Source organism: Onthophagus taurus, chromosome 10 (genome assembly GCF_036711975.1).
Source record: "Onthophagus taurus isolate NC chromosome 10, IU_Otau_3.0, whole genome shotgun sequence".
Taxonomy (NCBI): Eukaryota; Metazoa; Arthropoda; class Insecta; order Coleoptera; family Scarabaeidae; genus Onthophagus; species Onthophagus taurus.
In genome coordinates this window covers 15,419,995-15,443,670 of record NC_091975.1, presented here as the reverse complement: position 1 = coordinate 15,443,670, position 23,676 = coordinate 15,419,995, and the positions used below count along the sequence as shown (strand labels likewise).

The 23,676-nt window shown below is 34.1% G+C and overlaps 1 protein-coding gene and 2 long non-coding RNA genes across 3 annotated transcripts; all 3 read right to left on the bottom strand.

The window, feature by feature from the left end:
• Positions 1 to 6,549: 6,549 nt before the first annotated feature.
• Positions 6,550 to 7,094, bottom strand: LOC139431566 (uncharacterized). Its single transcript, XR_011641650.1, has 3 exons — positions 6,981 to 7,094; positions 6,690 to 6,923; positions 6,550 to 6,621 (listed from the first exon to the last, which is right to left on the bottom strand). It is a non-coding gene; the product is annotated as an uncharacterized lncRNA (long non-coding RNA).
• Positions 7,095 to 9,600: 2,506 nt separating this feature from the next.
• Positions 9,601 to 10,145, bottom strand: LOC139431559 (uncharacterized). The gene is made up of 3 exons (XR_011641642.1): positions 10,032 to 10,145; positions 9,741 to 9,974; positions 9,601 to 9,672 (listed from the first exon to the last, which is right to left on the bottom strand). It is a non-coding gene; the product is annotated as an uncharacterized lncRNA (long non-coding RNA).
• A 166-nt stretch (positions 10,146 to 10,311) lies between these two features.
• Positions 10,312 to 12,634, bottom strand: LOC139431631 (uncharacterized). The gene is made up of 3 exons (XM_071199630.1): positions 12,278 to 12,634; positions 11,495 to 12,138; positions 10,312 to 11,131 (listed from the first exon to the last, which is right to left on the bottom strand). Exons 1-3 carry the CDS (start codon positions 12,632 to 12,634, stop codon positions 10,312 to 10,314), a joined length of 1,821 nt encoding a protein of 606 aa, XP_071055731.1.
• Positions 12,635 to 23,676: the final 11,042 nt, after the last annotated feature.

The following is a 23,676-nucleotide window of genomic DNA, read 5'->3' as shown; positions in this document are numbered from 1 at the left end:
AATCGCGTTTAAATGTGATTTTCTATTCCCTTTATGTTGTAAGTTCAATTCGGCCACTAAGGTATTTGTTAACATTACTCCATTGAAATCCTTTTTATTATTTAAATTTTTGATGTAAATCCATTTTAGTTGTAAGTTAAATTCTGCTGTTATTTAGTTGACTTTTAATAAATTATGTTTAATTGTAAATTTAAATCATATGTGTCTCAGTTACCTTTTAAAAATCGAAGTGTTCACATCGTCGTCATAATGTCTTGGACTGACTTTCGGCTTAAACTGAAGCAGTGTTTAAATACCGATTTCCCAGAAGAAATTACTCAGCTCGATTTGGTACTTGTAGACATACGAGACATCGATGGTGATAAAATAAATGATTCGCAATTTGTACAGTTTTGTGAATTTGAAAATAACATATGGAGGGTTTATCGCAAGGGTGATATTCTGTATGTTGGTAGTGATGAAGACTTTGAAGATCATCGAAAATTTAAAAATTTCCTAAAAGTTAATGGATACTTTCCTGATAATGAATCAGCTAAATTAATTATTGACGACCATATTAATGTTAATGATTTTGAATATATTAACGATTGTTATTACAATTATAACTATTGGCATGTGTATCGTAATGCAAATACTATATTTGTTAATTTTACCGATTGTTAAATTTTGTATATATTTAATTGTGTATAAACTTTCAAGATTGTATTTTAAAATGTTTCAATATATTTAAATTGGGTTAATTGGGAAAATTAAATTGTATTATTTAAACCTTTTCCTTCTTTTATTTAAATGTATTTTTTTTTACGTACATCATTTTTGTTAATGAAAACGCATTAAAAAAATTTTATAATTTGTATTATTTTTTTTTACTTTCTTAATATTAATTATATATATAGCATTTCATTTAGGTCAATTATTCCATTGTTCAGCATTATTGCAGCGCGCCGCGCCGATTGTAACTTAACACTCCCGTCAGCGAGGTGCATTGCACTTTACTTGGTGATGCGCCGCGCCGATTGTCGTAAGTTGACACTTCCGCCCCGGCGAGGAAAGCATTGTATCGCGTAACTCATAATCAGTTTTACTTTAGAAACCGAACGTGTCAAACGTAAACCGCGCGCAATGTCTCGTAGTCGTCTCTGTGTTTTTCTTTTTTTCGCTCTCTGTGAGTTTAAACCAAAGAAAAAATTTATTCGAAGTTGAGTTGGATTTATCCGTCAAACGTAAACCGCGCGCAATTTCTCATAGTCGTCTCTGTGTTTTTTTTTCTTTTTTTTTCAGTCTTTGTGAGTTTAAACCAAAGAAAAAATTTATTCGAAGTTGAGTTGGATTTACTCCTTTTACCATATTTATTGTTAATGGAAAACGTCTTACGAGCTGCCAGATGATCTGCTCTTTTTTTAAAAGTAACCAGATCTAGTTCCTTTTCCAATACCAACCTATATTTGTTTTCTCCACAGCCATAGGTTGGTACCCTTCCTTATCCTTTTACATTGGGTTGATGACGTCATGTGGAGCAACCTCTTATCTAGAATCGGCGTTTCTATACTACTGACGATCCATTCATCGATTATCACCAGTCAATCGAAGGTATTTAGTTCAGTTAGGATACGAAGTGTTAAAGTAATGGACATTTTAAAAGTAACCGATAAGATAAAAACAGATCACTCTATCGTAAGTTATGAATTCCATTCGCATCAACCGTTTGGATCGACCACGTTCGATAACAATGACGAAATTAGAATTTCAATTCCGGAAATAGATAATTATACTTTACCGAGCGAGAGTTATCTATACGTCGAGGGTAGCGTTCGTAAGTTAGCCGCGGATGGAAGTATAACAAAAGATGCCAGCGCAACGGGGCAATTGGTTAACAATCCCGTTGCATTTATGTTTAGCGTTATTCGATATCTTATTAACGGAGTACATGTTAATGGTGTGTGGAACGTCGGTATAAGCTCATGCATGAAGGGTTATTTCTCATCTACACAGAACGAGGTGGTGAAATTAGAGAACGCCGGTTGGCACATAAAACCTTGGAAAGATGACGTAGCGGGTGTTTCAAAGGCTTTAGACAAAAATGGAAATTTCGGTCGTTGTTAGGATTCGCAGAAGATTTCAGAAAGATCATGATGAAAGTTCGACAGGAACTTGTGCTAATTCGCGGACACGATGATACTGACGTCATCTTTCAACCGGCAGCTGCTCCGAACGACGAAAAATTGAAATTGATCATTAATAAAATTATATGGAGATTTCCTCACGTGGCGGTTGGATTACGCGAACAGTTGGCATTAACAAAACTATCGGAATGAAACGTAGACATTCACGTTCCTTTTCGATCGTGGGAAATACACGAGTACCCTCAATTACCTCAAACTACGAAGCAATCTTGGGCCGTCAAAACTGCTCCACAATTGGAAACGCCTAGGTTTATAACAATCGGATTTCAAACAAATCGAAAGGGAATATTTAAGGGAAACATGGCATTATTTGATAATATAAACTTAACGAACGTAACCGTTTTCTTGAACGGAGAACGTTTTCCGTACGATTATTGCGTCTCGTTTCGATGAGATCGTTTGTTATTTGTGCCGTTCAACAAAAGAATTTTAACAATACCGGTAAAAGAATTGCCGGAAAATGAATGCAAATTAGAGGTTGGTGCGCCGATGTGTCCCTATCATAAAAAGAGACCAAGTATGTGCTCCTTGTCGAATGTTTTTTATTTATTTTCATACGTATTCAGAAATCTATAACTATATGTAAACGAATTGAGAAAGGCAGACAAGTAGTAGCGGTAGAGCAGTTCAAGATGGAACGTCTTTGGCGGTTAGTTACCAGATTAGGACTTTCAACTTTTATAATTAATAAAGTGTGGGATATTATGGAAAGATACGAATCTGATTTATCTTTTGCGAATATTAAAAACTACGAATTATGTCATTTACCAATCGATTATTATATCAATAAAGTAAAGCCATTAGATTTGGCGGCGGTTTGGTTTAAATTACCGTTGAAGTATAGAAACGATGAGCGATTACAAAGCAAGCTGCCCTGTTTTGAACATTATAATTTGCCTCATTGGGAAACGCATATTGATGGTCCACCATCGGCAAGAAAGGATTGTTCTTTATGTAAGGTTTAATATATAAACATTGTCAGTTATAGATTGTAAATTATAATAATAATAATAAAAGATTGTAAAAAGTATAAAAAATTGTTTTAATTTGAAAGAAAAAAGCATTTGTATACGTTGAGTTGGGTACTGTTGGGTGGGGTACTGTTGGGTTGTAAAAATTGTTGTAAATTGAAAAGAAAAATCAAGAAAAAGGAAGAGAAGAAGAAGGAAAGAAGAGAAAAAAAGGAAAAAAAGAAGAAAAAAAGAGGAAAAAAAAGAAGAAAAAAAGAAAAAGGAAAAGGATTGTTTATTGAAGCTCCTCCCACGCTCCTCCTCAGGCTCCTCCCAAAAGTGGAGATGGAAGAGTAGGGATGGGAGTGGGGATTCGGAGTTGTAATCTAAAATTCTGATCACTTCCATTTTTTGTTTGATCAGTTCGATCAGTTTTGATAACTTCGTTATCTCGGCGACTTTTTTCTGGTAAGTATAGCCTTCTTTTCCTTTGCATATATTGTTGCTAATCTGTTTTTTTCATTCCTATAGCTCCTTCTATTTTAAATCTTATTTTTTGTTGGTAAGCATAACTTTATTATTCGAACGTTTGTATCCTAATATCTACGATAATTTTTTATCATTCACATCCTATCATTCAGTACCCACTGCAATTAGATTTTAACGTTCTTTTCATCAAGCGATGTAAGTATACATGATTTTTTATTAAAATAAAATAAATTAATGTATGAATCTTTTTTTTATCAAGATGTCTCAAGACGGTTTTAGTCAAATTGATTTAACTGCTCCCGGTTTCGCCAGCAGCCAGGAGCCATTCCTGTTAAACAGTTTTGACATGAACCTGTTGAACATATCGACTGTTGAGAAGGCGCTGGATCCAAACGTGCAGCCTAATGAGCAGCCAATGGATCCTAACGTGGAATCTAATGCGCAGCAAGATCCGTCGCTTCTGAACGTTGCAGGTTCCGCGAATGTCGACGATAAAAATGTGAAACGCCTTTCACTTCGTCGGAATTCGGGGAGCCGTGAACATTGGAAGAAGGCTGCTGGTGTGTGGGTACCGTCAGAAAAGTATAGAGAGGAAAGACAAGAAAGAAGGGAGGCACGTGCTCGGTCGCGACGTAGCCAACGCAAGTATGTGTCAGTTGAACCAGCGACCCCGTCGAAGGTTGAAATGACACAGTCGAAAGTGGTTACCGAGAACGTGTCCGATAAATCCGACGACTCTCTTGCTTTAATGGCGGTATCACAACACTGTAGTACCGTAAACCGGAAGTATCTTAAAGCTATTAAGGCTCCTTTTTCTTCTTCTAAAGCTTCATTGGCTCCCGTTACTAACTCAAATATCCCTAACACCGAAATTCCTTCGTTAAGCCCGAAAGTACACATCTTAAGGGTTGACAATATTCCTGCTAATATTCCTGCTACTTCAGATATTTCCGATGTGTCTGCCAGCCTTTTTTCAAACGCAATGTGTACAGCAGTAGAAATTAATAGTTTGTATCAAAATTTTTATAAAGACCTTCATGCAAAGGTTCTTCAATTGCAGACCTCTTTGAGAGAACTTTCACAGTTTAGAGAAGGGCTGGCGTCGAGCTGTAACAACCGTTTAACAATATCGCTCGACATCACCATAGCATCATTAACCTGTGAAATTAAAAAGGCTGAATCTATTTTATCTAGTTTCACTACTAATAGCGTAAACTTCCCTTCCTAGCTTAAAGATGACTTCCAACAACATGAGTTATAATCACATGATCAGATTATGTAATGTGGAGCGGAAAGTTGCCTCGTTGGAGGTGAAAGTAGAGGCACTGTTTAAATTGGTACGTTATATTTATAATCCTTTTTTCCAAGTCATTAATTTTATCTTTTTAGGTGCAGAGTGTGTCAGAATCGGCTGTGGTGAGGGGCGAAGTGCATGTGCACAACATGCATATTAACCACTGCACCACAGCCGTTAGTTCACCGACTCCGGCAACGACTCTGGCAACGACTCCGGCAACGACTCCGGCACCAGCAGCACCACCGCCTTACGAAGAAACGAACCAATTACATCCAGAAGAGGAGGAGTGGTAACTACTCCTTCTCCTCTTTTTATTAAGTTAATTTTTATGTTAATTTTTAAGTTAATTTTTAAGTTAATTATTAAGTTACATTGATATTATTTTTATATAAATCAATATATTTTATGTCTCTATATAAAGTTACATTTGCTAAATTTTTATTCAGTCTTATCCTGTTAATGTCATAATTCATTTAGTGCGAGAATCATGATCGATAAGAAACTAAAGTGTTTACCGCAACCGCTAACACTGCCAATACTAAATTTTAGTAAAGGTACCACCGAAGAACATTTTACAAGACACAGTAATTTATTTGGTGGAAAATGTAAGCGAGGTTTAATTGTAGGACCCTCTGGTGTCGGAAAAACAAATGCTATGTTATCGCTTTTACTTGCACGTAATGGCTTCCGCTTCCTAAACTTATACTTATGCTCCAATTCGTTATACCAAAATAAGTACGATTTTTTAAGACGTTTAATTGAACCTATAAAAGTAGCGTAAGAATATCCGGTTCTAGACCGGAAGTTAATCCTGCCAATCCTGCGGTGACGTCACGCCTCAATGTATTAGGTATAGGGGGGGGATACCAACTAAAGTTTTGGGGAAAAAAATTAGGTTGGTATTAAAAGTAACTAGAGATCTAGGGATTTTTAGAAAATTAAATAGAAAAATTTAAATACAATGGCGCCACCTATGATTGAGTGCTGTAAGTACTAGATTTAGGAATTTTTTATAAAATTAAACAGAAAAATTTAAATATAATGACGCTAGCTATGATTGAGAATTGAACTGTAAATTAGCGTAACTTGAGCTGAAAAATTAAACATTTCAAATTAACAATAAATTATATTAGCATAATATATAAAAAAACCAATATATAATATAATCTGTGATTAAATTGAAATGACTACATTTAAGAAATAGATGCCGATGGAATTTCATCATTTGAACCAATATTCTTCTTCTTCTTCTTTATAAATTCAATCTTTTGCACAGTACATGTCTTGTTAAGTTCAAGTTCTCCAAGATATACCAAACAGATTTCACGTAGTTCAACAATTTCAGCATCGGAAATCACTTCAGCAATACGTTTAGGTAGAAATACAATAAATCCAGCTTCCAGTTCAACAATTGCCGTAGGCCAAGCTCGGCTTGGAATACGTTTAGCTGCTACAATTGGATACGGTGTATGTAAATGTAAATCACTCACTTTTTTCTTAGGTAAAAATTCACACTGTCCTAAACGATTTAGCTGTTCCATCTTTTCAATAAGCGGTGTATAAACTTCAAGTGAACAGTTTGGAGTGTAAGTTCGGAATAAATAAATTTCGCACCAGGCGGTAGAGATACTGTAACCGCAAAAAAAAATAATGTGGTTAGACGCAATAACATCTCTCTAGATAAACAAATTTCCAATAACAACTGTTGATAAAATTTAAAAAAATAAAATTATCAAAAGGAAAATTCGAGAAACAATAGAAATTACTCACAGTATAAAAAATAAATCGATCCTAAGTGTTCCCAACACATCCCAATGGTTGGTAAACCATGTTCTCCACAATCTCAATATGATTTCGATGGGCAACATCCCGTAAAGCTCAAATACATGAATTCTTTTTTCAGTCTTAAATTCACAAAGAATTGGTTGAAGATTTTAAAATTGGAAACGTATCGTCCTTTAAAATCTCATTTTCATAACGTTTAGGTATATAGACTTTAAAATCCTGCAATTGAATTAAAACAATAAAAAAAAACTCGATGGTGTAAATTAACATACTTACCAATGAGATTTGAACCATAGCTAAAGTGTGATGTAAACAGAAAGTAAAGCGAATAAACAATTAAACCATCGAGAACTTTTCAATAAATTACAATAAATACGAATAAATTAACTTAAAATTAAAGTATGTACTATCGTCATTAATACTATAATGACCCCAAGCGAATGTATTAATTCCATTATTACAAATATATCGCTTGGAGTCATTTGGTGATAGAACCAATTTATTTTGTAATGCTGTAAATATGTTATGATTGAAACTTCTAAATAACGTTTGTTTTTTAAATAAAACCGATTTTGAATTTAAACAATCTAAATAATTTTGAAAAGATATGTTGTTTAACAATAGCTTTCTTAACACCTTTAGATTTCTTTGTAACCCGACCATCAGCGACCCTATTCGCATACACTTTAGACCTCAAACCGATAAATTCAACCATTATGTTTCCGCAATTGTCGTCTTTCATTTTATCCAAAACAGCTTTATTATGTAACGCTATGTCAAACTGATTATCAGGACTGTAGTTCGATGTGTCAAATTTATCTAAATTCAATTTCACGTCTCTATAAACATCATCGGAATCAATTAGTACGGTGAAGCTATCGGTATCCATGTAACATAAGCGAATAGATTCACCGTACTTTGGTTTTAAGAAATCATAATAAAAATTATACATTAACAATTTAGACAATTCTAAAACCGTAAAACCAACATATAGAGGTTTATCGTAAACGACATGGAGACGATCCATTTGAATTGCCGAAAACGTTTCTGTGTATATGCTTATGCTTTTAAAATTTAATTTCGCAATTAAACTTCGAGCTCCTAAACGAGGACGACCGGAGATTTCGCTAGTATGAACATCATCCCAACTGGTCACTAATCTTACATCGACTCGTTTATCTACATTTTCCATGGTTTTACCAAAAACTGCATTATTCATTAACTTGAAAAAATCTTTTTCAAAAGAATTATTAGCGGATTGGCGTAATGCTGTATTCTTATCGATGTAAGATTTCAACCAGGTAGACTGTCTGAACGATAAAACTCTATTAATTTTAGAATACGTTCCTTTTCGATCGTGGGAAATACACGAGTACCCTCAATTACCTCAAACTACGAAGCAATCTTGGGCCGTCAAAACTGCTCCACAATTGGAAACGCCTAGGTTTATAACAATCGGATTTCAAACAAATCGAAAGGGAATATTTAAGGGAAACATGGCATTATTTGATAATATAAACTTAACGAACGTAACCGTTTTCTTGAACGGAGAACGTTTTCCGTACGATTATTGCGTCTCGTTTCGATGAGATCGTTTGTTATTTGTGCCGTTCAACAAAAGAATTTTAACAATACCGGTAAAAGAATTGCCGGAAAATGAATGCAAATTAGAGGTTGGTGCGCCGATGTGTCCCTATCATAAAAAGAGACCAAGTATGTGCTCCTTGTCGAATGTTTTTTATTTATTTTCATACGTATTCAGAAATCTATAACTATATGTAAACGAATTGAGAAAGGCAGACAAGTAGTAGCGGTAGAGCAGTTCAAGATGGAACGTCTTTGGCGGTTAGTTACCAGATTAGGACTTTCAACTTTTATAATTAATAAAGTGTGGGATATTATGGAAAGATACGAATCTGATTTATCTTTTGCGAATATTAAAAACTACGAATTATGTCATTTACCAATCGATTATTATATCAATAAAGTAAAGCCATTAGATTTGGCGGCGGTTTGGTTTAAATTACCGTTGAAGTATAGAAACGATGAGCGATTACAAAGCAAGCTGCCCTGTTTTGAACATTATAATTTGCCTCATTGGGAAACGCATATTGATGGTCCACCATCGGCAAGAAAGGATTGTTCTTTATGTAAGGTTTAATATATAAACATTGTCAGTTATAGATTGTAAATTATAATAATAATAATAAAAGATTGTAAAAAGTATAAAAAATTGTTTTAATTTGAAAGAAAAAAGCATTTGTATACGTTGAGTTGGGTACTGTTGGGTGGGGTACTGTTGGGTTGTAAAAATTGTTGTAAATTGAAAAGAAAAATCAAGAAAAAGGAAGAGAAGAAGAAGGAAAGAAGAGAAAAAAAGGAAAAAAAGAAGAAAAAAAGAGGAAGAAAAAGAAGAAAAAAAGAAAAAGGAAAAGGATTGTTTATTGAAGCTCCTCCCACGCTCCTCCTCAGGCTCCTCCCAAAAGTGGAGATGGAAGAGTAGGGATGGGAGTGGGGATTCGGAGTTGTAATCTAAAATTCTGATCACTTCCATTTTTTGTTTGATCAGTTCGATCAGTTTTGATAACTTCGTTATCTCGGCGACTTTTTTCTGGTAAGTATAGCCTTCTTTTCCTTTGCATATATTGTTGCTAATCTGTTTTTTTCATTCCTATAGCTCCTTCTATTTTAAATCTTATTTTTTGTTGGTAAGCATAACTTTATTATTCGAACGTTTGTATCCTAATATCTACGATAATTTTTTATCATTCACATCCTATCATTCAGTACCCACTGCAATTAGATTTTAACGTTCTTTTCATCAAGCGATGTAAGTATACATGATTTTTTATTAAAATAAAATAAATTAATGTATGAATCTTTTTTTTATCAAGACTGTAACCGCAAAAAAAAATAATGTGGTTAGACGCAATAACATCTCTCTAGATAAACAAATTTCCAATAACAACTGTTGATAAAATTTAAAAAAATAAAATTATCAAAAGGAAAATTCGAGAAACAATAGAAATTACTCACAGTATAAAAAATAAATCGATCCTAAGTGTTCCCAACACATCCCAATGGTTGGTAAACCATGTTCTCCACAATCTCAATATGATTTCGATGGGCAACATCCCGTAAAGCTCAAATACATGAATTCTTTTTTCAGTCTTAAATTCACAAAGAATTGGTTGAAGATTTTAAAATTGGAAACGTATCGTCCTTTAAAATCTCATTTTCATAACGTTTAGGTATATAGACTTTAAAATCCTGCAATTGAATTAAAACAATAAAAAAAAACTCGATGGTGTAAATTAACATACTTACCAATGAGATTTGAACCATAGCTAAAGTGTGATGTAAACAGAAAGTAAAGCGAATAAACAATTAAACCATCGAGAACTTTTCAATAAATTACAATAAATACGAATAAATTAACTTAAAATTAAAGTATGTACTATCGTCATTAATACTATAATGACCCCAAGCGAATGTATTAATTCCATTATTACAAATATATCGCTTGGAGTCATTTGGTGATAGAACCAATTTATTTTGTAATGCTGTAAATATGTTATGATTGAAACTTCTAAATAACGTTTGTTTTTTAAATAAAACCGATTTTGAATTTAAACAATCTAAATAATTTTGAAAAGATATGTTGTTTAACAATAGCTTTCTTAACACCTTTAGATTTCTTTGTAACCCGACCATCAGCGACCCTATTCGCATACACTTTAGACCTCAAACCGATAAATTCAACCATTATGTTTCCGCAATTGTCGTCTTTCATTTTATCCAAAACAGCTTTATTATGTAACGCTATGTCAAACTGATTATCAGGACTGTAGTTCGATGTGTCAAATTTATCTAAATTCAATTTCACGTCTCTATAAACATCATCGGAATCAATTAGTACGGTGAAGCTATCGGTATCCATGTAACATAAGCGAATAGATTCACCGTACTTTGGTTTTAAGAAATCATAATAAAAATTATACATTAACAATTTAGACAATTCTAAAACCGTAAAACCAACATATAGAGGTTTATCGTAAACGACATGGAGACGATCCATTTGAATTGCCGAAAACGTTTCTGTGAATATGCTTATGCTTTTAAAATTTAATTTCGCAATTAAACTTCGAGCTCCTAAACGAGGACGACCGGAGATTTCGCTAGTATGAACATCATCCCAACTGGTCACTAATCTTACATCGACTCGTTTATCTACATTTTCCATGGTTTTACCAAAAACTGCATTATTCATTAACTTGAAAAAATCTTTTTCAAAAGAATTATTAGCGGATTGGCGTAATGCTGTATTCTTATCGATGTAAGATTTCAACCAGGTAGACTGTCTGAACGATAAAACTCTATTAATTTTAGAAACTTTAAGACCGTGAGCAACGGCCTGCTTTAAATTTCTATAATGCACAACATAATTTGTTTTATTAAATAAATTTGGAATCAATCATTTATCGCTTTCACATCTACCGTTAGGTGGTAAAATGTTTTCACATAAAAAAGGTAAATCATTATGCGTATCATGCAAATACTCGGGGTATTCGATATCTACATCTAAAATGTAACTGTAATCTGAAGTATCTGATATATTATTAAAATTAAAATTTAGAATTTGGGTATCATCTAACCACTTGAAATTGGAAACCGGTAAATATTGCGACATCGCCCATCCATACAAATTATTCGCGTCCCAATACATTAAATGCGATTATGGTAAATTGGGGTTATAATCATCCATATATTTATTATTAGCTTTAGCGTACCGTAGGAAGCATTGAGAAATACCTCCACGGATACCTTTCTTAATAAAATGAACTTGATCTATATCCGTCAACAATTCTAATTTAATTTTGGTGAATTTCAACATGGCATCCCAAAATAGTCCCGGTGCCGTATAACAATGCGCGGGATCTAAATCGTAAGTTTTAAAACAAACTTGCCTGAATTTTTCAAATACATCAGTCAATAAAAGAACATCAGTCTTTAAATACAAGTCGGAATATTGTTTCAAATTTTGACAATTAAATTCTTTCCACACACATTGAGCGTGCGAATATTGCTCATCGCTTATGTCTTCTAAATTTAATTTGTTGTAAAACATGCTTTTAGGTGGTAGTGATGTATCATTTAGTTTGTCGAAAGAGGTTATATAATTGTATGGAAATATACCCTTTTTCGTTAACAATTTAAAATGTTCGGGGTGTGGAAAGAATTTACGTATATTGATAAAGTCATTTATTTCGAGGTTGCCGGCTAAAGTGTCTAATGAAGATACCATAAATCTAAACGAATCAACAAATCTTAATTTCAAAAAAATATTTTCAACAATTTTATCTTCATTGATTAATTTATCGACAAACACTCTTTTACTGAAACCGATATATTTTTCTTTATTGTTAAATAAATGCTTTAATAAATAAATGACAATCGTAACCGCTAAAATTATGAAAGAATATTGGAATAGAATTTGGAAGTTTGAAATTTAGATTACAATTTGTATGGGCAGGTCCCCGGTATTTACCGCTAATATGACAATGATCACGTACCTTAATCTGGTCAGATGTGAAAGGATTTTGACAAATATAACAATTTTCAGCTGAATCGAAATTGCGTTGCTCATCGGTTCTTAAAGGTATCATTGGTTTTACGGTTTTCAAGTATTTATTATAAATAAATTTAACATCATCGATTAATTTAGTGATAAAAACGTGAGATGTATCAAGTCCTGTATACGTTTCAAATTTATTAAAACTGCTATCAATCGTGGAAACGATATAATAAGCGAAACTGTAGGGTTGATGCATCTCAACTTTTTCGGTAAAAGATTTAGATGAATTGGGCTCACAAAAATCGATGGGTTGTAGAGTCGATTCGAAGTCTGCATATATAACAAACGGCACCATCTGTGTGAATTTATAGTTGATAAATGATAAAATATTTTCGGGAGTGTGTAAGCCAAAATAATTAGGTTTTGATTTTAAATTTATCGTGGGAACAATTGTCTTTATATGATTACAATCGTGATTCTGATGTGTAATTAATTTTTCAGCAGATGAAAATCGGGTTAAACATCCATCACAAAGGTGTATAGAATGCTCATGGTGTGAAAACTGACGTGATATAAGCCTGGATAGGTTCTTAATTAATACAAAATGACCTTTCCCGCCGGTTTCATATAAATAAAGTAAATTTATATGAATTATTTAACTTTTCCACTTTAACAATGTCTTTTAAAATAACGGGGAATCTAATACCTTGTAAATTAAGTGTTTCACTATAGTGAGGGTAGCTTGAAGTCCGGTCTTGACTATGATTTGCGGGATAAAGAGCTGCCATCAAACACCACGCTAGACATGCATCATCTTCATAGTTCTTAATATTGATGCATGCCTTTTTCTTTTCGATATCATGAGGTAAACGAATATATGATGACCCGGGTATGGGTTCAAATTTATTGATATTTAGGAGCAGGTGAGATATGGAGTGGAAAGCCCACCCCGACCCACGCTCCTGAAACTCTTCGTTTTCAGTTAGAATATCCCGAGTCATCTCATCATAAACCTCATTCAACACAGTGGTGGCAGTAATAATTCTAAATTTTGTATTAAAATTTTTCTCCGACATAATAATTTCCTCATTCCCGTCATCATCATCAAATCCGGACTTAATATAATTTGCTAATAACTCAATCTGAGCTTTTACCGAACCATTCCTATTGAGATGTTGTTCAATCAGTCGATTAACTGTTTCACAACATTTCAATAGATATGACGGTATATCATCATCAGGTTGAGCTCCATCAATTCTATAGCAAACTACCCTATTTTTATAGCAAGACTTAAATTTTTTAACATTATCATCGATTATTTCAACATGCTCAGTTCTAAGATGGCATTCAAGCGAAATAAGTGATGGTAGTAAATCGCCACAAACTTGACATATCCTTCCCTCGTTTTCGATCATGGACTCTGGACGTGCTGAATATCGATGACGTTTATTACCTAGTGGTGGTGATGTTGATGGTGTTGGTGTTGGAACTTCCATCTCTAAATTTGATCAATGTTTGATGGTTGATGGTAATGGTGGTGGTGGTGCTTGACGTTTCATAGATAACCCATGAGATCGTTTCAGATGTACGTTCAAGTTATCTCGTCTTGAAAATTTTTCTCCACACACGGTACAATCGAAATTAGTTTGGCCATGTTTACCTCGCATATGCCTGTCAAGATTATGTTTCGCCGTAAAAGACACTTGACAGAACTCACAAATAAACATGTTTAGAGTTTTTTCTTTTCACTTTCGGAAATAAAAAGGTTTTATAAAAGTAACAAATGCTATTTACTTTTCGGTAACGAGAACATCCTTTATATATCCATTGTCTTTAAATAATAAACAAGTTGGAGATAATTGCGGTGAAAAAAAACAGATAACAGTTGGTCGAGATGATTAATTCTACTTCAAAAACAAAAAACCACAAATGTATAAACAAGTGGAAAATTTTTTATTTAAAATTAATTTACATAGGAACCTAAATAAGTTTGTTGTTACATAGATTTAATCACATTTGATACATAACATTTAATTTTCCGCTGGAATTGGGATATTTGATGAAATTATTGTGGACAATATATATTTGAGTTAATCAATTATAGGGACAAGATATATCTAATAAAGATAGTTCCTTTTTCGAACTACTCAAAACCTCTTTTAAATATTCATTGTAACGGATAATTATATCCCCAACAAAGAAATTTAATAAGCCATCATGCGTTTTATATACACCACTGAAGTTGTTTGAAATTCCCGGAAAGACTTCATCTGCAGACATTATAGTCTTTTTTCTTCTGTAAAGTACTCATCTACCTGGATGATATAATGTTTATCGAAAAAGATATATGTCAAACCGTAATTATTGGCAACCACACCTCTAATTTTACTTGCATCAGTTAAACCTAATTCAGTTTCAGAAAATCTATATTTATACCTTACAGTTAAACTCTTAATTTCAATTATATATATATTTCATTTTTGATAATAAATGTGAATAGGCCATTTGAATCTACTGACACTACATACTTATAGTCGCTATTGTCTAAATCCCCTCTCAAGGGCTGTATCCAATCTAAAATATTTACAGGTTCAGATTGAATCGGTTTTTTAGTCTTTAGATCAATTAACCAAACCCACTGCTTAAAGAAAACATAGACTATTTTATTGTAAATTAAAAATGCTGAAAACTTTCCATCCACATCACATATGGGAGACGTTTACATTTGAGACTGATGTTGACCTTATTGTTGATGTTGACCTTATTGTTGTTGTTATCCCAATTACCACATCGGGGTTTTGACAGTAGCTGTAATGTATCCTTATCAGCTTCCCCTGTTATAGGGAGATTATAGTAATTTTGAAAGGGGGATAGACCTTCAGCTAACATATCCTGATGATTTAAATTTAAATTGGGTCGAATGTTGGGGATGAATGAAAGAAAGTCGAAGAGTTTACAAAATATATTCAATTTTACAGTATACATTTTGAATGGTTTAAGTAATTTTGTAATATCAATGCGTTGTTTTGAGAACATACGGCTGGGGACCCGTTATGACACCAACATGCATCTAACGAAACATTGAATTTAATCTCTTCGGCTACATTACATTTTTCTAGTGATAGGTCGATAATATTTAAATTCCTACAACATCGATTTGGATGGCATGGGCGTTTTTCCAAAAAATGTGCCTTCTGGTTCCCCTTCACATAGATCATATCATAGTTTGAGATGGTATCATCCAGCAGCTTCAAACTCATACCTTGACTGATCCAGCCATCGTTAAAATCCAATCGATGATGATGTTCTAAATATCTACAAGACTTCTGGTCCTTTTCACTCAGCGCTCGGAATGGTTTGCTTGACTGAAGATGTAGATGTAACGTGTGGGATGTGTCTAAATCTATGAGAGTGACTTCTCTGGCTTCAAATTCTGAATCGACTAGAACACCTTGAATATCTACAACTGCCGTACGTCTGAATGTCATGATGGTAACTAATGTGTGTGCATAGCATGGACGTCATATATGTATAGTCAGTGGTAGTTGTTCCATTGTTATATGTAGTTTTTCCACGGTTAACCACATTTTATCATTGTGGATGTCCTGTTTGTCTATAACGTCCTGCACCTGCACAGTTGTTTTTCTCTGTGGCTGACCACATTTTTTTATCAATGTGGATATCCTATTAGTTTATGATTACCGACACCTCACCACTCAATGGTTTATATATATACATGGTGTCTCGAATTTGTTTTTTCTAAAGGGGTTGTTACTGGTATATATTGCTCTTGAAGCAAATGTTCAGATGTATGGTTCCTTGTTTTAATGGGGTTTGTTCCAACCATATCCTCCACAGTCCGTAGAGCATCCCCAGTAACTATAAGAATTCCATCCGGCAACTATATAATTTGATCAGAAACCAATCAGTTTTACCCATCCAACCGCTTTTCAGTTCGAAAAAGTATCGGTGCCGATAAAAGTGGTTGGTCAGATAAAACAGATCGGTTAAAACCGGCCTGTTAAAATTTATCTATTAAAACAGTTTATATAACAACCTGTGACAATCCTTAACGTCCCCAGTAACTATAAGAATTCCATCCGTCAACGGCATAATTTGATCAGAAACCAACCTGTTTTACCCATCCATCCGCTTTTCAGTTCAAAAAAGTATCGGTGCCGATAAAAGCGGTTGGTCAGATAAAACAGAAGGCTCTATGAATACTTTAGTCTTTACGGGAATCATAAATGGTTACATCTTTTGAATGATGTAGCTAAAATTTATAACGCTTCAAAGCATAGGACTACAAAGCTAGCTCCTAATTTAATAAATTCTAAATCTATTGAAAATCAGCTTCTCAGTACAGTCTACAATTTCGTAAAAATTGCTGGTAAATGAAAGTTTAAAGTTGGTGCCAAACATGCTACACCGGCTGCTCATCCCGATATTTCATTGGTATTTCTGACAAAGATTGCAAAGCCTACTAAGATTTTTTCATTACAAATTTATTTTAACTTTCGATTAACTACTCTACAGTTAAACAGTTAGTGTTTGCTTAATTAATTTTTTTCTCACAAATTATTAAGTTTTAATATCAGAGGGGTAAAAAAGTTTTAGAAGTTTTTTGATATTTTCATTTATCTAAATCAAAATTTTCCAATGTATTTAACATCTTCATAAAAAAAGTCTAGACATAAATTGAACGGGGGTGGTTACGTTTAGTAATTTAGAAGGGTAGGTTGAAAGTACAAATAGGGTCAAAACGTGCCCTATTATGAGTTAAACATATTCCCCAAATTTCATTTTCCTAGCGTTTATGGTTTTTGAGAATAAAAAATTAAACCAATTTTCCGCCATTTTGTTGTAGGAGGGTTGTAGCTCCTTAGGGGAGCCGAAGTCGCCCATGGTTCATATATTAAAGTACCCTTAAAATTCACTAAAGGATCACCCCTTGAAGTTTGTAGAAGTCATAGAAAATAATTCAGTGCCACAATTGCAATGACAATTACCATGTCGTTTGACATGGCCATATTGGCGGTATGAAACAGTAGTAAGGAATCAACCGAAAAATTACAAGCTGCTATTAAATCATTCATTTTATAATATTCATCTTCAATATTATTACAATATCGTATCATTATTCTTAGTTATACAGCCGATATAATTTAAAACAATTTCGTGTTATGTTTGTTTTACAAATTCAACAGTTTTGATTTTATTTTATTTTTTAATTACTACACATTGCTATAATCGTTTCCAGTACATATTTGCTGATGTACTGTTCATCAGATTATTTTGATTAAAATTGTATATGTTTCATTTTATCCAATTAAGGCGAGCTCACTTGCAAACGGAGGATTATGTCAACCGGATACTGATAATTACATTGCTGTCATCATTTCCTGCACAGATTTTCCGAAGAAACTGATCATCACATTGCTGCGTCTCGGCCACAAGTAGCATCGGCCGAGGTCACCCGACATTAACCCCTTGCCTACTACACCAACGAAATAATTGACTATTATAGTCTGGATGAGTATTAACTAACTGTGTAATGTGGATTCTATTAACAAAATAAAAAATTGCTTTACTTTTCGCTAAGTACGTTAAAATTGGTTGTTTAATTTATTCTTCCTATAATAAAAATTGGTAATAAACATTTAAACATGTACCATAATTTTGTGATGAAAATGTTTAAAAGTTTCTTTTCTTCAAAACTGTTAATATCCAATTAAAGAAAACGTACACTTTCTTGCATTCCTTAAAAATAGCAATATTTATTATCACCAAATATATCAAAACAAAAATGTTTACATTTGCAGCCGCTGCGTGCGAGAATTCGCGAACTACAGGAATCTCCACTTTAATCTCATTCTGAGACATACATAGTAAAATACAATTTAAATTATACACAGTATCCGCCACACCACCAGCCTATTCAAAACAAGAAAATCTTTTTATAAAATTATACAGGATTTACAGAAATTGAAAGTCAAGCTTGACGTTGAGTTTCGGGACATACAACTGTAGTGAGTTGCTGTCCGATTGTATGATTATGAAAGAAGGCCTCAAAGTTAATTGCAATTACGAAAAAACAAGCTAGATCTTTTCTCTAAAAGCAGTTGTATTAATTAAATTAGACAAATTAAATAGAGATTCAAACCAGAACAAATTCAGTGATCCCCACAGATAAACAAATTGCAACAAAATTTTTTGTAGGAATTAGAAAAGGGGTGCAAAGAGTATTTGCGAATTGGTACATTCTGAAATCATTAACATCTCTTCGTCGATATATTAAAATAAATTTTCAGATAAGAATACCTAAATATTTCATGGTGATACATAACAACAAGTTTTAATTTTCTTAAATTTCTTTTCTTATTTCTTGTTAATTTTATACCATCTATTATTTCGATAAGATGTTGTAAACGTGCAACCAATAATTCCACTGAATAAGTACACAATATTCGTATGCCGAGGATAACATGAATAATAGTACTGATTGTATACATATAACATTATTAATGTTATTTGCCAGTGTTTTAATTGAAATGGGAAGTAATATTCAAACATTAAACAACGTTTAGTATTTTTAAATTTAACGCAATTCGCCTCAAAGCAAATAGAGTACGTAATTAGGTACGCCATAACAAGTGCTTTGTAATGCAACGTTTTAAACATCTTCTTAACGTTTGTATCAATGACTTTGATTCTTTGCGGAACACCAAATTAGCTCAAATCGCTCAATAAATCGGTTGTTTGGATTAAATGACGTCGACTCCACAATAATTGAACATTGAGACATAGGAATAATATTACCATCGAAGTTAACTCCACGTGAAATAACAGTTTTTCAAAATTCGTCTTATAATCTAAAATCATAAAGAGAACAATTATAAGAAATATCTCGAGTAATTTTATGCAACACTCACTTGCAATAATTTCTATTATAAACGGGTAAATTACCCAAATTACGTTTATAACAATCAAAATTGTTGGTGCAAGACCGCGAAGTCCATGCGCGGAGGGCCAAAACTGATATTTTCGGAAATACGTTTCTACAACGTAAAAACCGAGCGTTTTCGACATCTTAACCATAACTACTGAAGTAATCAAATCAAACAGGACGCAAAATGGAAGAAGAAGTCGGAAGTGGATTAAATAAATAAAATCAAAATTGAAAAGTATTTTTCAAAAAATCGCAATAAAACGGGATTTCAATAAATCATTAAAAACCTAACGACGACGACGGCTACGTAAAACACGAGCATCATCTATGCTAAATTTCTGGAAATAAAGGAAGAATGTTGTACCACCAGACATCTCATTAGAGAAGGGATAAGCATGTATTATAAAAACATCTCGGCGCCGTTTTAAGTTATGTTGCTTTTTGTCCGTCACATTGTCATTGTCGTTTGAATAAAAAATTAATACATTAGTTTAAAGTTTCTTTCTAAAAACTTTGGTTTTATTGAAAGAACCTTAACTGGCGCAGCCAGTGGTATTATTTCGTCTCAACAGTGCTCGAAACTAATCGAAGAAAATTGGGACTGGTGAATTTTACTTCTTAGTGACGCGAACCTACACAAGTGAAAGTGATCTGTAACGAAAGCTAACCCAAGGGTCCAGACCTTAAATTGGCACGACTCAATCACAAGGGAGAAGCCGTTCTGCTTGTACCCGTACATCCTGAAGTGTACTCAAAGAGGTACACAACATCCCGGGGAAAGTATCAACTAGTATCAGAGCCAACACCGAAAAGGATACGAAACGAAGCAACAATCGCAAGAGAGAAGAAAGAAAATTTTAGAGTAAGTTGTTTTAAGATTATTTTTAAGTGATTTTGTAAAGGTTTGGAAAGTTCTCTGTCGTCCAGATGTTCGACACAGAGACCCCCTGCCAGTGTTTTACCGTGGGTTGGAAAACACGATACTAGAGACCTGCCTGGAAATGGTCAGGGAATCCTACCCGTCTCCCATATCGCGTTGTTGGCGGTGTAGGGTCTGTCTGCTGGGGTCCTGGATCATTCCGCGTAGCCTCTGGGCGTTGTGGATCCTCCTGGCGTTGTTCCTCTCCGGACAGGATGTAGGCTGGTTTCAAGCAGTCGATTGAAACGGTAATTTGTTTCCCTTTCTTCTCCAGGGTGAACGTCCTGTCGTTCCGGTTGGTGACGGGATATGGGCCCTCGTATGGGACTTCCAACGACGCGTGGTGTTCTCCACCCAAGCGAATCCAAACATGTGTATAGGTGGATAGGTCTCTGAAGACGAAGATCCTTTTACTTCCGTGCCTGGTTCCGTGGATCGATTGAAGCTGTTGAAAGTGCTTTTTCAATTCTTGGCTGAAGTTCGTCGCACCTTCCTCGTTCCCGCACGATTCTGTGGGGGCTGACGCATGTCGGCTCGCTAACAACCAAAACAGTGCCGGGCCCACCTCCTACAATCCGCCCTAATCGACGGAAACACGTAACATTGAGTTACGAGCTTGACCGTGGCGTTAATTCCGAGGTGTGACAATTGATGTAGGGAATTGAACGCTGCATGTCTGAATTCGCGGGTGACGAAAGGTCGGGCATTAGGCGTAGATATGTCGCAGTACACATTTTCGCTGGTTCCTGGGATTGTTATCTTCTTTAAGTTGAAAACAGAATCTGATTCCAGGAATTGAGATAGCTCATCGTCGTTTGTTTGAGCCCGTGCTAATGCCTCGAAATCCAACGCGGGTGACAACTCTTCCACTGGCGATAATGAGTGCGGCCAGCACATTATCTTTTCTCGCCCTCTGTAGAGACGATTGGTGCTTTCCCTTTTAGGTTCCCCTTTAACAAATCGTTCAGGGGCGATTGTAGTTCGGCCGCTCTCGGTACTGCCTGCCTCGAGAAGTTGAATGCTCCTATGAATCCCTCCACAGGCGACGCTGAATCCCTGGAAATTTACTTGCGGTTTCCCGGAAACGCGCTTCGCAGGAGAACGTATTCCTTTAAGCGTTGGAAAATCTGCTTCGGGTGTTCCAGGTGCTCTTCTTCCGAGGCCGAGGCGATGAGGATATCGTCGATATACTCGTAGGCGAAATCCAGACCTCGTAGAACTTCGTCCATTTGTCTCTGGCAGATTTGTGCCGCGTTACGAAGACCAAAGGACATGAACGTGAATTTTGGGATATCTTCCTGGGCGACCGGAATTTGGTTGTAGGCACGCACCAGGTCTATGGTGGTGAAGATTTTCTTCCCATGTAGGAAATGCGAGAAGTCTTGCATGTGAGGTATCGGATAATTGTCTGGCACCGTTCTCGCGTTTAATGCGCAGTAATCTCCGCATAGCCTCCAAAGGTCGCCTTTCTTGGGGACCATGTGCAGGGGCGATGACCAACTACTTTTGGATGGACGGATTATCTTCATCTACAGCATGGTCTCGAACTCCCTTTTGGCAGCCTCGTACCTTTGGGGGTTTAGTTGTCGAAATCGATATGGTGTTCCACTCCGTGTTTCGGGTTAACCCCCTGCGGAACTCCAGAAGGTCTCATTATTTTGGGATATTCGGCGAGGAGATTGTGAAAAATAAATCCGCCTGCCAAAACCCGTCTACGACTTTCAGCGATGTTACGCTGTCCACCAGCCGTCGGTTGCACACATCGGCGACAATGAAACGCCACGTGAAATCGCGGCGAAGTCCTAGGTCGAGAGTAAGGGTCTCGTATCCATAGGTCGCGATCACCGAATCGTTTGCCGCGTAAAGGTTAAAGGATGAATAATAACGATAAACCTGTTGAATATCGTTTTGCAATTTTCCAAAATTCTCATAATCTTTCACATTCTGGTATTAAAACAACACAAAATTTAATTAACTCTCGATTTTATTGACCAAAAGTTTAGACATTTATACATGGACAAAATGTTGCATTAAATGTCAACAATCAAAAATTCATAAACATACAAAATCTCCACTTAATAAATTTGCTATTCCTTCTGGACGTTTTGAACATATCCACATTGACTTTGTAGGCCCCCTTATACCTTCGCTTGGTTATTCTTTTTTTCTTGCAGTTATTGACCGTTTTACAAGGTGGCCAGAAGTTTATCCTCTCAAAAATACATACGTCAAGTTCTACTGTTGCGACTGCTCTGCTGGCGCATTACTTTTCAAGGTTTGGTATATCACACACGATTACGCACGATCAGAGCAGACTATCTTTTATATTTTTAATATGTAAGTTGATTCTAATGATTTTTAATATGTAAGTTGATTCTAATGATTCTTAATATGTAAGTTGATTCTAATGATTCTTAACATGTAAGTTGATTCTAATGATTTTTAGTATCCAAGTTGATTCCAATGATTTTTAATGTCTAAGCTGATTCTAATGACTTCTATTATCAAAGTTGATTCAAATGATTTTTAATATCTAAGTTGATTCTAATGATTTTTAATATCTAGGTTGATTCTCAAGATTTTTAATACGTAAGTTGATTCTAATGATTTGTAATATCTAAATTGATTCTAATGATTTTAATATCTAAGTTGATTCTAATGATTTTTAATATCTATGTTGATTCTATTGATTTTTAATGTCTAAGTTGATTCTAATGACTTCTATTATCTAAGTTGATTAAAATGATTTTTAATATCTAAGTTGATTCTAATGATTTTTAATGTCTAAGTTGATTCTAATGACTTCTATTATCTAAGTTGATTCAAATGATTTTTAATATCTAAGTTGATTCTAATGATTTTTAATATCTAAGTTAATTCTAATGTTTTTTAATATGTAAGTTGATTCTAATGATTTTTAATATCTAAGTTGATTCTAATGATTCTTAATATGTAAGTTGATTCTAATGATTTTTAGTATCTAAGTTGATTCCAATGATTTTTAATGTCTAAGTTGATTCTAATGACTTCTATTATCTAAGTTGATTCAAATGATTTTTAATATCTAGGTTGATTCTCAAGATTTTTAACATGTAAGTTGATTCTAATGATTTTTAATATGTAAGTTGATTCTAATGATTTTTAATATCTGAATTGATTCTAATGATTTTTAATATGTAAGTTGATTTTAATGATTTTTAATATCTAAGTTGATTCTATTGATTTTTAATGTCTAAGTTGATTCTAATGACTTCTATTATCTAAGTTGATTCCAATGATTTTTAATGTCTAAGTTGATTCTAATGACTTCTATTATCTAAGTTGATTCTAATGATTTTTAATATCCAGGTTGATTCTCAAGATTTTTAACATGTAAGTTGATTCTAATGATTTTTAATATGTAAGTTGATTCTAATGATTTTTAATATCTGAATTGATTCTAATGATTTTTAATATGTAAGTTGATTTTAATGATTTTTAATATCTAAGTTGATTCTATTGATTTTTAATGTCTAAGTTGATTCTAATG

What these genes read in the sequence shown, in the direction of transcription:
- LOC139431631 (XM_071199630.1), bottom strand. Translation starts at nt 12,634, where the DNA reads ATGGTGCCGTTTGTTATATATGCAGACTTCGAATCGACTCTACAACCC. An exon ending in TCACATCTGACCAGATTAAG is followed by an intron (nt 12,139 to 12,277) that starts GTACGTGATCAT and finishes TATTTATTAAAG; the next exon opens with CATTTATTTAACAATAAAGA. An exon ending in ATTTCTCAATGCTTCCTACG is followed by an intron (nt 11,132 to 11,494) that starts GTACGCTAAAGC and finishes TGTGCATTATAG; the next exon opens with AAATTTAAAGCAGGCCGTTG.